At 44.9% G+C, this 13,450-nt stretch overlaps 2 protein-coding genes across 2 annotated transcripts; one reads left to right on the forward strand and one right to left on the reverse strand.

Annotated features, from left to right (window-relative positions):
• Window positions 1-2,544: 2,544 nt before the first annotated feature.
• LOC109764437 (protein ACCELERATED CELL DEATH 6) lies at window positions 2,545-8,321 on the reverse strand. The gene is made up of 3 exons (XM_020323252.2): window positions 7,317-8,321; window positions 3,666-4,210; window positions 2,545-3,569 (listed from the first exon to the last, which is right to left on the reverse strand). The coding sequence occupies exons 1-3, from the start codon at window positions 8,080-8,082 to the stop codon at window positions 2,868-2,870; spliced, it is 2,013 nt and encodes a 670-aa protein (XP_020178841.2). The 5' UTR covers window positions 8,083-8,321; the 3' UTR covers window positions 2,545-2,867.
• A 3,224-nt stretch (window positions 8,322-11,545) lies between these two features.
• Window positions 11,546-13,122, forward strand: LOC109764435 (uncharacterized). Its single transcript, XM_020323250.1, has 3 exons — window positions 11,546-11,620; window positions 11,724-11,867; window positions 12,694-13,122. Exons 1-3 carry the CDS (start codon window positions 11,546-11,548, stop codon window positions 13,120-13,122), a joined length of 648 nt encoding a protein of 215 aa, XP_020178839.1.
• The last annotated feature ends 328 nt before the right edge of the window (window positions 13,123-13,450 follow it).

Genomic DNA, 13,450 nt, shown 5'->3' on the forward strand with positions numbered 1-13,450 from the left:
GACTGAATCATTTTTTTTCAGTAACTAGGACAATGCCCGTGCGTTGCAACGGGATATAAATATTATAGTACGTTAATTAGCTCGTGATTTACCTATCCATACAAATGCGAGTGTATAAATAATTTTTTATCAATTCCTTCTCGTATTTCCCTTTTAATTAGTTTGATAAGAAGTTTGGAGTAAAATTTTGATAAGTAAATAAGGGGGAATTGTTTTAGAAGGTAAGTTAAGGTTATTGATTATCATGGGGGGAAGCTACAGACAAAAGGCGTGGTGGGACAAAAAAAACACAAGGACAAAAAAATTGGTGAAGGGACGTGCTGGGACGGGGGAGAACGGGCTGCCAAAGCATTCTTCTGGCAAGAAATGAACACTACTCTCTTTTTAAGTAGTAGAGATATATAGGTAACTGCCCTCACATTGCAACGCGTGAACCTTATGTATGGGTGGATGCTATATTCACGCTATGCTATCAAGAATGAACACAACCAAATATTCAGTGGGATTAACTTTACTTTTGTTAAGTATCAGGCAATGCATGTATTTTTTTCAAATATAAAGATATATAGTCGGTATATGGTTGAATGCCTCATGCTATATGTCAGGAGAGCCTATCTCAAATTCCTTTCCGCCAATAAAAACAATATAATATGTTGAATATGTATCACAAAATCACTACAAGTCCACGCATTAGGAGCAACCTCTTGCAATATTTACCTGGCTATTTTCAAGGCCAGCCTATAATCTGGCATGTCACCTTGTTTTTTAATGGAATTCCAGAAAGTCTTCTCCACTACCTAATAAAACATGACAGAAAATAATAAAACTATGCCACAAAGAATGGTCTCAAATTTAGGAATTCCTTCCTCGAAATTCAATCATTTACCCTGCAAGATGTGAGGAAGGAGGATAGGCGGAACTACGATGGAGAGGTGTAGAAGGAGGCCGAGAGGACGCGCCGACGGAGGCCGGCTATGAGGTGAAATAAACTACAATCCATGGGAGCCTGTGTTAGAATTAAACTTGCTTGATGGTCACAAAATACATGTTATATAGGTAATGCCAAGGGGGCTTCTCTTGGATCCCAGAATCTTCACGTAGTGTATTGTGTCACTGTGTGCATATATCTCTCGAAGCACCACAAAATGGGAAAAATAGCATCTCCGTCAGCTTAACTTTGTCGCGCACGGCCCGGGCATCCACCACCTCTTCTCGCCGCAGTGGCTCGCCGGACGTCAGGGCGCCAAGTCGTCGGAACTATTCTCATGCCTCTTGTCTTGAAGTACCAGAAGACGGTGTTCTAAAAGCCGTCTAGCATCTCCTGCACGCACAACATCAAATTAAGCCACGTGAAGGCCGATCCTTTCATAGACTCCATCTCTTAGAAGGCACGCCTATAGCTAATCTCATGCATGCAACGTTTGTTGTTTTTCTGTTTAGAATAATGTGTGCATGGTCGTGATGTGACCCATGCATGCACGTACGTAATCGCATGATGGAGCTGCTCCCAGCACGCATCTCTCCTTTCCTTTCTTTTCTCCAGGTTGTTGGTATGAGCTGTGAGAAGCAGTCGCCGGGAGGGGTCGTCGAGCTTCTCAATCGAGGTCGGGGAGGTTGACGTAGATGTCGGATCTCGGCCTGGTCGGCTGGTCGCCGTCACCTGACAGAATCAGAATGCACATAATACGTTGTGGTTGCTTTGCCGGTGACATGTACACTGCAAGTTTTCAGGCCATGGTACTAATGTTTCGATTTCTCACCTCTCGTGTTGAGAGCCGCCGGGCATGCAGGATGTCCTTGTATTGGAAGAACTCGACAATGTAGTCATAGACCCAGTCACCCAGAGCAGGCAGTCCATCTCGGCTCTCGCCTCCTTCTCCACCGACAGATGCTCCAGCCTGTGGCAGCTCAAGAAAACGATGTGGTTGCCTGCAAGCAGAGGAAGCAGTGGATATTATCAGCGTCCTCTGTTGTCTGTTCTATTGGTAATTAACCTCTTCCACACAAGGACAGACCGGCATGTTTAATTACTTACCTATGGCAGCGGCGCTGGAGACACCCTTGCCGCCACCAGACCAGACATGTCCTTCCCGAGCACAAGCTTCCAGAACCTCGGTGGCGTCCCCCCTGCGTCATGCTGGAACTGCTCGCTCGGCGAGCCGGCCACCATACCACGCGGCTACAGGGTCCCTTCGCCTGTCGCCTCGCACACCGACGACAACTGCTCTCCTCTCTGCTCTCGCTCGTCTCTCTCTTAGCATCTTCCACGACGGCACAAGAAAAGACGGGGAACGAGCGGGCCGGTATATCGGATAGGGCAGGTTTGGAAGGAAGAAAAACAGGAAACCACGTGAGTCACGGGAGCAATTAATTACGAGATTTTTTAGAAAGAAAATTAATTACGGGATTAATTTAGGGAATCAGATGGAACCAACCCGATAGGAAAGAAAATCGGTGAAGGGAGGAAAGAAAATCGGCGGAGGGGTGTGAGGTCGTACGAGAGGATGGACGAAGGGTGGGGGACGTAAGAGGGGAGACGGAACTTATACTACCTAAAAGATAAGTATATAGAGAAGTAGAGATAGGAGGAATAGCAAATTCAGGAATACATATTTTTCTTTTTCAAATTTCACTTTTTTGAAAAGGGATAACCCTAGCCTCTGCATCATGTGATGCACATAGCAATTTTATTAAACGTAAAGTACATCCACGTCATCTAGTACCAAAAAATTTACAGCAAAACACGACCATTAAGATTTGTTTTCACTTGTTAATCGCCTTCTGCCGCCTCTTTTCATCACACAAATAAAATACTCAAGCAATTTAAATGTCGTACGTATCGACCAGTCGCACAATGTCATTACAAGTCAATGCACTCTATCAACCTTGTAAAATATTAGCACCCCAGCGATCACAATGTAAGGCCAAAACTCCGTCAGAAAGGTCAGCAAAATCGCCCTTGGCAGCCTCCACCATGCCCGAACTCCAAGCCTCTTCAGCAACATCAGCTCCCCGTTGGTCACCATCGAGAAGACCCAAACGGCATCGACCAAGGCGAGAGCCGTGATAGCACAAGATGCAATGGCCGTCGTGCGCGCGACCGCAGCCAGCACCACGTACAACCCGAACACAAAGGCGGCGGCGAGGCTCCTCGCCGAGCCGGCCATGAACGTGACCGAAATAACAAAGGAGATCATGCGGGTACGGATGTCCACGGTGGTGACCCCCGCGTACATGAGGCTGGTGATGGATAGGCACGCGCTGATGAAGGCCAGCGTGTTGGCGATGATGAACACGTCAAACGCGTAGTGTCTGGCCAGCGTCGGCGTGCCACCATTCGGATGGTCATCGGCTCTGTAGCCACCGGGCAGGGCGAAGGCTGCGGTGAAGGCGACCGTCGCGATCAGGACGGAGGCGATGCCGATGGTCTGTGTGGAGTCGGTTATCTTCTGCGCTTCTTCCTTGGGGTCTAGCATAACAATATGTTCTTTGTGGAAATGATCGCATCTAAAAGTGCCATTCTTTGCGCCGGCATCTTGAAGCAACTTATGTATCATAATTCTTGGGTTCTGCAAGGATACATTTGAGGAACACAAAATAGATCATTCTCTTAGTGCAAGTCTGTGGAGCTATATGCATGAACTGACCAACAAACAATTGCTTACCAATCCGTAATGAACCCCTGCAGGTGTCGTGATCCACGAGAGATCCAGCGGCGTTTGGCCCTTGTTGTTTCTCAGATTCAGCTTAACTTTGCGGTTCTTCATCAAAGGACTGAAGATCCACACGTTCCCCATCTGGATCGCAAGATGCAGCGCGGTGTTGCCGTCCTTGTCCTGCATGTTCATCACCGACGATGAGAATTTCTTGCTCTGCAGCTTGCAGGCGTACGTCACCACCGACTGGCTCTCCTCGAGGACGGCCACGTGGAGGAAGGTCCTGCCATTGGCGTCGTGTAGCTCGGCGCAGTCCTGGCGGCCGTCGAGCAAGACGTTGACTGCCTTGACTTTGTTCGCGTACGCTGCCACGTGTATGGGAAATGATCCGTCGCTGTCTGCCTGATACGCCGCGGATTGGTCGGCATCCAGCAGTAAGCTGATCCCCTCGTGCTCCCCCCATGATGCCGCAAAGTGGAGAGGCGTGCTTCTAGTGGATCGGTCTGCTTGTCTGATGAGATCATTGTTCCATTCCAGTAGCATTTTTATTGTCCCTGCAATTGCTAGTTGTTAGAGGGTGCTTGCATACATTTTAGTCTCATGACTAAAAATAGTGGGATTAAAATTTGCTAGCCTTGCCCATGCTTGGATCCAAATACTAAAGAGACTAAAATCAAGTTAATGAGCATTTATTATCCTCCAAACCCTCCAATCTAGAACTCGCATGTGTTAAAGGAGAGGAGTTAAATGAGGAGAGAGAGGACTAATCCACATTTCAGTAGGGGTACCCGTGACTAAATTTTTTTAGTCTCAAGACTAGTTTTAGCCCCTCTTTAGTCAGGGGTGCTTGGAACTTTAGCCTCTTAAAAAGACTATTTTTAATCAGACTAAAATAAGTCCCTTGGATCCAAGTACCATTTTAGTGGAACTATAATAATTCCAGTAAGTTAGGGATAAGTATATTTTTCGTCCCTTAATTTTTTTCTAAAGTATAGAAATGGTCCCTCAACTTCAAAACCAGCAAACTGTAGTCCCTCCCTTTTTAAAACCGGATAAGTTTAGTCCCTCATACCATTTTAGCTGATTTTTTTGCTGACGTGAACTGGTTCTTGTTTGGAACAGTGGAACCAGCCTGTTAGTGGTCGAAATTTGAACAGTATGTGGTGTAAAAAAATAAAAGACGCGCAAAAAATATATCGTCGGTCGTCTGACTCGAAAGGGGCACCTCACGCTAATAAGTGCAAGCACGGGCTAGCCACCCAGCGAGTAAGCTTTTTTGTGATGCGGACAAATACATTTTATTTATTATTTATCGAAACACACCTGACATGAAATGGATAGAAGTAGAATTCAGCTTCATTAAAAGTATCATATATCCTTATACTGAGAGATACTTTCTTATCTTTTTTCTTGTATTTGAACGCGGAATGCTGGTGCAGACGAGTTATCTATTAAATTAAGAAAAGTGAGTAAGAACCACTTCATTATTTAACCAATTTTGACATTAGTATCTTTGTTGTATAGATTCTTACACATCAATATAGCTACTTCATTGTGCACATGAGCACAGAAAACAAAAAAAAAACATATGTGCAGAGGACTGAAACTGGAAAAAAAAATCGCTTTTAAATGAGTTAATATCATTGTACCCCAAACATGATTAATATCTGCAAAACTACAAAAGATTTTATACTTGTCAATTTTGTACTACATAATATCCGTGGTGTGGTGGTTACCTACTGATCTGGCGTGTTTCTGGTCTTAAGTTCGAAACCTCAGGGACGCATTTGATTTTTAGGCCTAAATATAGGGACTAAACTTATCCACGTCAGAAAAAATTGTACACGTTGATGTGACGGTCCAGCCTCTACGTATCTAGTTTTAGTCAAAACCACTCCACGTCAGAAAAAAAACTGCCAAAGTGGTATAGGGACTAAACTTATCTGGTTTGAATAGTTAAGGAACCAAATTTTGCTGGTTTTACAGTTGAAGGATCATTTCTATACTCTCAAAAGAGTTGAGGGATGAAAAATATACTTCTCCCTAAGAGTTATAATACTCCTACTCTGTTATATATTAGTTGCTCTCGAAGTATCAGCGGCAACTACTAATATCCTCCGCCTCAAATCAACTTTGATTGATATTATATACACCCTTGGTTTATAAACATAAGACATTTTGTTAGTTTAAATTGAACTATCAAAACGTATTATATTTATGAACAGAGGTAGTATTATTTTAGTTAAATACAGAAAACCACCATATTTAAGGACACCTTTGCAGAAAAACGGTTCTACAAATTTTGGGCATATAACACTGCATATATGATAAACTTTTTGCATAAACCACTTATCGGTGGATTAGAGCGTTTTGATGACGTTTCCCATAGGCGGGTCTTGCTTTTTGACGATGTGGCGTAAGGGTTCCCATTATAGAGGAGTGTGATCAAAATTTACAAACTGGTCCCTGTAATTTTACATAGACAAACCTCAGGGTCGGTGAGTGTGAGCTGTTGAGCTTTGTAAGTTGCTCCATGACTCCGACTCGTGTTCTATGGTGTCAACTTTGGTCGCTTGGGTGACAGGGTTGTCGGCTCACTTGGAACAAATCCTCGGGGCTGGAGTGTATGTGCCTTAGTTGTATTGATTTTGGGCCAGTTTTCCTTGTTAACCGCTCAATTCTCCTCTTCTAGTAAAACGGTAGAGATTTTCTTGTTTGCTGGTAAAACTATGAAGAGTTGAAATGAGGCTTTTGCCCAATCTGTAGTGCTTTTGCAATAGTCTGTGTGACGGTTGGAAGTTTTATGAATTTTATGTAGTTTGTGGCTTTCCACTCTCACTTTCATCCATCAATTGTGTAGTAGCAAAACTGTTTGATGTGTGTGGTGCACTCTTCAATTATTTAAAGAATTTGGATATTCAAGTTCAGAATTAAAAAACTAAAATTTGGACTTATAGAGTGACGACTCTTGAAATCAAGCTCCAATATGAACTCAGTTTAATAATAAGATTTAAAGATTTGGAATATGAATTTAGAAATTTAAATTCTTAGTTGCCACTTGGTGGAGACAACGCAATGATGATAAAAAAAAGTACTCTCCATGTTCGGGTTTATAAGACATGCGTGTATTTTGAGGTCAACTTTGACCTCTATTTTGACAAAAAAGAAATGTTCTTTATATGTCACGAAAATGCAACATTGAACTAGTAATCCAAAGAAGTTTCCCGTCATATATTTTTCGAAACTGCTCCACGCACGATTTTTGTGCCCGATCTATGCATGACGTTCAGTCCAGCGGCTAGTGGCCTTCTCAGTCATATGCATGTCCGGCTGGATGCAACTTCGTCTGTGAATCGTGCAAAAGTATGTCGTGTGCACTTCTCTATATTTTTATATCACATATCTCATGTATTATCAATCTAATTGATATTCAAATAAATTTCGAAATATGTGCGGACTTTATAAACCCAAACCAGAGTACTTGGCATGCAAATAATCATTTCAGCAGGTTTTTTTTGGATAAATTGACTTACATTCATGAATTATTCATTGGAAATTTGAAAGTGTTTTTTATTAATTGAGTGTAATTACAACAAGTTGGTACTGAGCTCTAATTCTGCCGCATGAATGAGACTGTAAAATATGGGGCGAATGTCTCACCTTTGCCCTTGAGAGCGGCCACATGCAAGGCATTTCGCCCGTCTGGTCCAGAGTAGGAGAGCCCTTCGTCGTTCTGATAGAGCTGCCGTGCAATGTCGTCGTGATCCAGCGAGACAGCCAAGTACAGCGGCGAGGCGCCATCGGCCGGCGGAACTCGAGCTAGCTCGGGGTCCTCCTTCATCAGCCGGGCGACCATGTCCCTGCTGCCCAAACGGACCGCCTCGTGGAGCACCGTCTCTCCCTGCTCGTTCTGCATCCTCAGCATCGCCTTCAACCTCTCGCCGCCGCCGCCACCATTCTCCGCTTTCGCGAGATCCACGAGATGAGCGACCATTCTGCCCCACCCGGCGCGGACGGCGCAGTGCAGTGGCGTGTCGCCGGTGCCGTTCCGGGCGTCGAGCAGGTGACGGGCCCTGTCGTAGATCACCGTCGCGCTCTTCAGGAACTGATCGGCGTCGCCCCGCGACGCGACCACGTGGAGAACGGAGTCCCGCGCCATGGTGAGCGCGTCGGCCGAGGTTACCGTGGATGCCGATTCGACATTGACGGCTTCCTCGATGTGGACGATGACATCACGACGTGCCGGTCGCACTGGCGCCGGCTGGGGCGCCGCTGCTGCGTCGTCTTTTTGGCCAAGGAGACGCTCGAGCTGCCCCCGGTCGCCGCGCCGCGCGGCCATGAGCAGCTCCGGATGCGGCTCGAAGTCGAACCCCTCATTTGGCTTGCTCCGTGGGCTGGGAGCTTGCTCTGTGTTCTCTGGAGCCATTCTGGTAGGCAGCAGGTGCACTATTGGTAGATCCTAGCGCTCGAGCCTACTATATCTATGTATGACCGTATCAGAGATAGATGGCTACTCGGCGGACTCAAAGTATAAAGGGCAAATGCGTTTGCTAATCGTTCGGGCCTAGACAGTAAACAGTAGAGATGCGATTCTTCCTCAGACATCACGTAAGGGCAGTAGGAGCAGTCCGCCTGTTGCCACCCATTTGGTTGGATTCAGCCAGCGAAAGTGTCATGTCCCTCCCTCCCTCGGTACCTTTCTTCAGCGGCGTTCCAGTTCTTTGTGCCAGCAATGATTGCACACATGTGCATCTTAACGGCACACAGATCACGCATTTTTTTTTAGAAATTCCGCATCGCATTAAACTGATATCGAATTATAAGGCGGAAATACACAAAACCGTGGAAACCACGAGGGAAAAGGAGAGAGAGGATACATTTCCAGAAACATTTGCAAGAAAACTGCATAGAAGCAGATTTCTGCAACCACCATTCTTACCACTTGCCGTCTTCAAGACGAAAAAACACCATCGCCCATGAAAGCTTTGTGAGCCAAAAAATAGGCCCGCCGTCCGCAAGGCGCGTCGACCGAGAATCCCTTGAAATAGATCTTGGGGTGTGAAAAATATACTTTCCTCATGTAGAAATACTCCAATTTAAATCGGAAATGCTAGGCAGATCCTATTTTGCGTGTAAAAAGTGGAATAAGGATCAACTTTTTTGGGGTAATAAGGATCAAATGCGCATCCCGTGGCTACCTATAGCTTCTTTAGAGCATCTCCAATAGACGGTTCAAATGTAAAAATACCTAACTTTTAGACCGTCTGGGGCAAAAAACGCTGCTCCAACAGACGGTCCATATGTAAAAAAAATGGACCGCGGCCTCCTCGTGATGTAAAATACAACACCTCGCGGTGCAAATTTACATCACGAGGTGCATCTGGTCCAAATTCGGCGACCGCCCGCCAACGCCCAACCGCCACTTCATTTCATTTCACAGCCGCGCATGTCCGCTCGCCCGAACACCAGCCGGACGGAATCCGCCGCCGCCACCGCCCAAATCCCCGCCACCACCGCCCCAAATCGCCGTGCCGCCCTTCGCCGCCCTCGCCCCCGTCGCGTCCCTCACCAGAAGCCGTCTCGCAGCCGCCCGGGCGGCCGCCGAATCGGGAGGCAGCCGCGGTGGGATTCGGCGCCTACGGCGGTCTGGCTGCCCATGTAGGCCTCCACCAGGTCCTTAGGCCGCCGCCCGCCTCCGCTGCCCGCCGCTGCTCGCTGGCCCGCCCCGTTGCCACCGCCTCCCGGCCCCGCCGCCGCCCCGCACTAACCCTGTCCAGCCGAGCTGCCGTCGGTGCTGGCCCGTGCAGCGTTCCTGTGCCGCTCATGGTGTTCGCGTCGGTTGCTGCCCGCCTCCGTCGCTGCTGGCCGGCAAAGGAACACGTACATGGGAGCTCGGGCTCTAGCCATGGCGACCACGGACGAGCACGGGAGCGGTGGAAAACGACACCGATCGAAGGGGAAAAAATAGGGGGATTGGGAGAGGAGCTCATCACGCGGAGGATGGCGCGCTCGGGGAGGTCGGGGAGAGCTTGATGGCGACGGATTTGACGAAGGCGGCCGACGTCCCGAGGTTGAAGAAGACGATGAAGGCGATTTTACATCTACATTTTGGACCATTTGTTGGAGTTGCTCTTTTGGACCATCAATTTGGACCATCTGTTGGAGTTGAGCTTTTTTTGGAGCTCCAAAACACACTTTTTGGCGGTCCAAATTTTACATCTCCGGTTTGGACCGCCAAATTTTGGACCATCTATTGAAGATGCTCTTAGGCCGGCCCTTTCAGCTTCCCTAGACTGGATTTTTAACTTTTTTTTCTTTCAGGTTTTCATTTTCTGTTTATAATCTTTTTTATATTATGTCTTAACCTTTACTCTTACCTTTCTATTATTAATTTTTTATTCTTTACATTTTATAAAGTCGTGAACATGTTTTTGAGTTTGGAAATATTTTATGTATTTTGAATCTTTTTTTAACTCCAGGAACATTCATCAAATAGGAACATTTTTTTTCAATGCGGAAATGTTCCTAAAAATCCAGGGAGATTGTTTCAAATGTGGGAACATTTTTTAAATTCATAAAATGTTCTGAATCCAAGAAGATTTTTTAAAATTCATTAATATTTTTGAAAAATCCATAAAAATTTCAAATTCATTATATTTTTAATTCAAAACATTTTTCTTAAAACCAGGGAACATTTTTAAAAATTTCCAAAAATAAAATAAAATTCATGAATGTGTCTAAAATCCAATTTCTTTTTTTGGAATTGTTGAATCTTTAAAAATTCACAAATATTTTATAATATCTGTTATTTAAATTCATGAATGTTTAGTAAATTTCATAACATTGTTTAAAGTTGTTGAACCATTTCAAAATTCATGAAAGTTTAATAAACTCCAAAATATCTTTAAAATTCCATGACATTTTATAAAATTCCTATACTTTTTAAAGTCAAGTTTTTTTTCGAAAACTTAGTTATAGAAATAGAAAAGTAAACAAATATAAAAAATAGGAAAATGGGGAAATGAAAGAAAAAATAAAAAGGAAACGAGAAAAAAAGGGCGCCCACCCGCACTGGGCCGGCCCAAAGCACGCATGTGAGGTGCGTGATTTGCTTGCAATGCGGTGCGCGTTGTATATGAGCACTCCCAGTGCTGCTGTTTTCTTTTGAACACAATACAGACGCAAAGCGCTCATATACATGCGCATACCTATGAAGCACACGCGCACACCCTACCCCTATGAGCACCTCCGAAAGACTGAGCCGCATATTCATCTTGAAATTTGCGAAGTCATCGTAGGCACCTCGTCGTTGACGGGAACGTCTGCTCCCACTGAATGCACATCGCCGAAAATTCTGAAATAAATCCAGGAATAAATGCAAGCACCAGGATTTGAATCCTGGTGGGCTGAGGATACCACAGTCCCTCTAACCATCCAACCACAGATGGTTCGCCACTCCCAGTGCTGCTATACATCGCTCACTGCGTAGTCTTTAGTGCTCGCTTTAGTTGGAGTGAATTGCAGAAAACCACCACATTGAAGCCTAGGGTTGCAGAAAAGACTCTTCTACGTTTTTGTTGCAGAAAACACTGATTTCGCGCCTAATCATTTGCAGAAAACACCTAACGTCTGTTGGGGCATTTTAAGCACTATTATGACAGGTGGGGCCCTATTTCGTCTACGTGGCGTCACGGCCGCAAGCTCACGCCGTCTAACGGTGCTACAGTGGCAACGGCGTGGCGGCCGCTACTGCTCCGCCGTGTGGGTAAAAACTGGATCGATCCAGCTCTCTGCTCACACTCTCGCCTCTGCCTCGCCCTCTCCTTACTCTATTCTTCCTCCTCGGCGCCGCCACACCACCGACCGCCGTTCTGCTGCTCCCCGGTGCCATGGTGTTGTGGAGCGACGAGACCAGTGAGGATTCAGTCCTGAACATCTCCTCCTCCTGCGATGGCATCATCAAGGTTAGTTGGTTAGATAGCTAGAGCTAGGGTTAGGGTTAGTGAATTGGGGATTTTGTCACTGAGCTCGATCTGAACCTAGCCTTCTCTTTGCTTGCTCCCGCAGCTTCCAGCTACGATGCACGATCCGAATTTCAATGGCACTGATGCAGATGTGAATGTCTTGTGTGAACACGGTGAGCCGGCCGAGCACTTTGTAGCATTTGAAGGGATGCACACGGGCAGGAGGTTTCTTGGATGTGCTAAGAAGGTATGATTCACATCCTGTGTAAAGGAAGTTGTTTGCTTAATGCTTTTGTTTATCAAGGTGTTAAGATTTTTTTAGCTTGGTCTTTGTTTAGCTTGTTCTGACATGCCTTGTCATTAGTGGATTGTACACATTGTTTATTGTGGTCAGTGCTTACTCCTTTGTTTATCAAGTTGTTAATTTGCCTTCAAGTTGTTTATTCTGGTCAGTGCTCTGCCTTCAAGTTGTTAAGCTTGGTTAAGTGCTTTGTCTTTGTTTAATTTGCTTTAGGCACTGTATTGGAGTGTGTTCTCATTAGTGGATGGTAGTCATTGTTTATTATGGTCAGTGCTTAATGACTTATTTACGAGTGGGCATTGTTAATTTGTCTGTTGTATGGTAAGGAACCTGTCAGTGCTTAGTGACTAGTTTATTTGTCTGTTTAACAATGCACATATTAGATACCTGAACCTGTTGGTTTGATGGTCTTAGACAATTATTTATTCTTTTATTGTTTATAATACAGGAAGGCATAAACTGTGGAGTAGTTCAATGGATTGATTTTGAATGGCCAGACTCAATGGAGAAGGCATTGGCCAAGCTATGGGATATGTATGAGGAGATTAAGTGAGCTAGGACCAATGGCAATCTAGAGAGTTCCTTTGCAATTCACAACCTGACAGAAGAGAAGAAGAAACTACAGGAGAACTATGACAGTTTGTATGCTGATGTGAATGCTCTTTTGGATGCCCAACAGCAGAGGGGTGTGGAGTTAACCAATCAAAAGGAGTAGAAGCAATATCTTGAAGTGAAGATTGCTGAGCTAGAAACTGTAGTTTGCAACTTGAAGGCAGAGCTTTCAAAGAAAGAGGAGGAGAAGAAGAAACTACAGGAGAACTATGACAGTTTGTATGCTGATGTGAATTCTCTCTTGGATGCCCAGCAACAGAGGGGTGTGAAGTTAAACAATCAGAAGGAGCAGAAGGAATATGTTGATGTGAAGATTGTTGAGCTTGAGACTGTAGTGGGGAACTTGAAGGCAGAGCTGTCAAAGACAGAGGAGGAGAAGAAGAAGATGCTGCAAAACTATGAAACTCTGAAGAACCTGACATGTGCTCAAGCCAATGTGATTAGGATCTTGAAGTTCAATCATTTGAAGGAGAAGGAGAGGCTGACAGAAGAGAGGCTTAAACTGAAGTATCACATTTCTGAGCTTCAAAAGTCTGAGGAAAAGATAAAGTTGAAGCTTCAGGGTGTGAAGGCCATCTTAGATGAGTAGGGTGCCTTCTAGTATGATAATCATCTATCAGTTTCTAGATGATAATCTTGTATCCAGTACTTTAGTATGAATTTGTGACCCAAGTACTTCAGTGATGAATTTGTGATCTATGGTGTTGGATCCAGCAGTGTTTTAATCTAGATGATAATCATCTATTAAGTACTTTAGTATCTATTTCTGAACCTTTATGTATGTATTTTGTGAGATCAGGTGTTGGATCCAACCTTGATGAACCTTTATGAATGTGAGTGCACTTTGATTGTTATGTGGTGTTTGTGCTTAGTAGAATCACATGTGCTCAAGCCAAGGTGGTGCATGTGCTAAGTTA

This window comes from Aegilops tauschii, chromosome 5 (assembly GCF_002575655.3).
Source record: "Aegilops tauschii subsp. strangulata cultivar AL8/78 chromosome 5, Aet v6.0, whole genome shotgun sequence".
NCBI lineage: Eukaryota > Viridiplantae > Streptophyta > Magnoliopsida > Poales > Poaceae > Aegilops > Aegilops tauschii.

Excerpts from the sequence above, each read along its gene's own strand:
- LOC109764437 (XM_020323252.2), bottom strand. The coding sequence starts at position 8,082 with ATGGCTCCAGAGAACACAGAGCAAGCTCCCAGCCCACGGAGCAAGCCA. Across the intron at positions 4,211-7,316 it reads GGCCGCTCTCAAGGGCAAAG|GGACAATAAAAATGCTACTG; the intron begins GTGAGACATTCG and ends TAGCAATTGCAG. Across the intron at positions 3,570-3,665 it reads CAGGGGTTCATTACGGATTG|AACCCAAGAATTATGATACA; the intron begins GTAAGCAATTGT and ends GTATCCTTGCAG.
- LOC109764435 (XM_020323250.1), top strand. The coding sequence starts at position 11,546 with ATGGTGTTGTGGAGCGACGAGACCAGTGAGGATTCAGTCCTGAACATC. Across the intron at positions 11,621-11,723 it reads CCTGCGATGGCATCATCAAG|CTTCCAGCTACGATGCACGA; the intron begins GTTAGTTGGTTA and ends TTGCTCCCGCAG. Across the intron at positions 11,868-12,693 it reads TTCTTGGATGTGCTAAGAAG|GCAGAGCTTTCAAAGAAAGA; the intron begins GTATGATTCACA and ends TGCAACTTGAAG.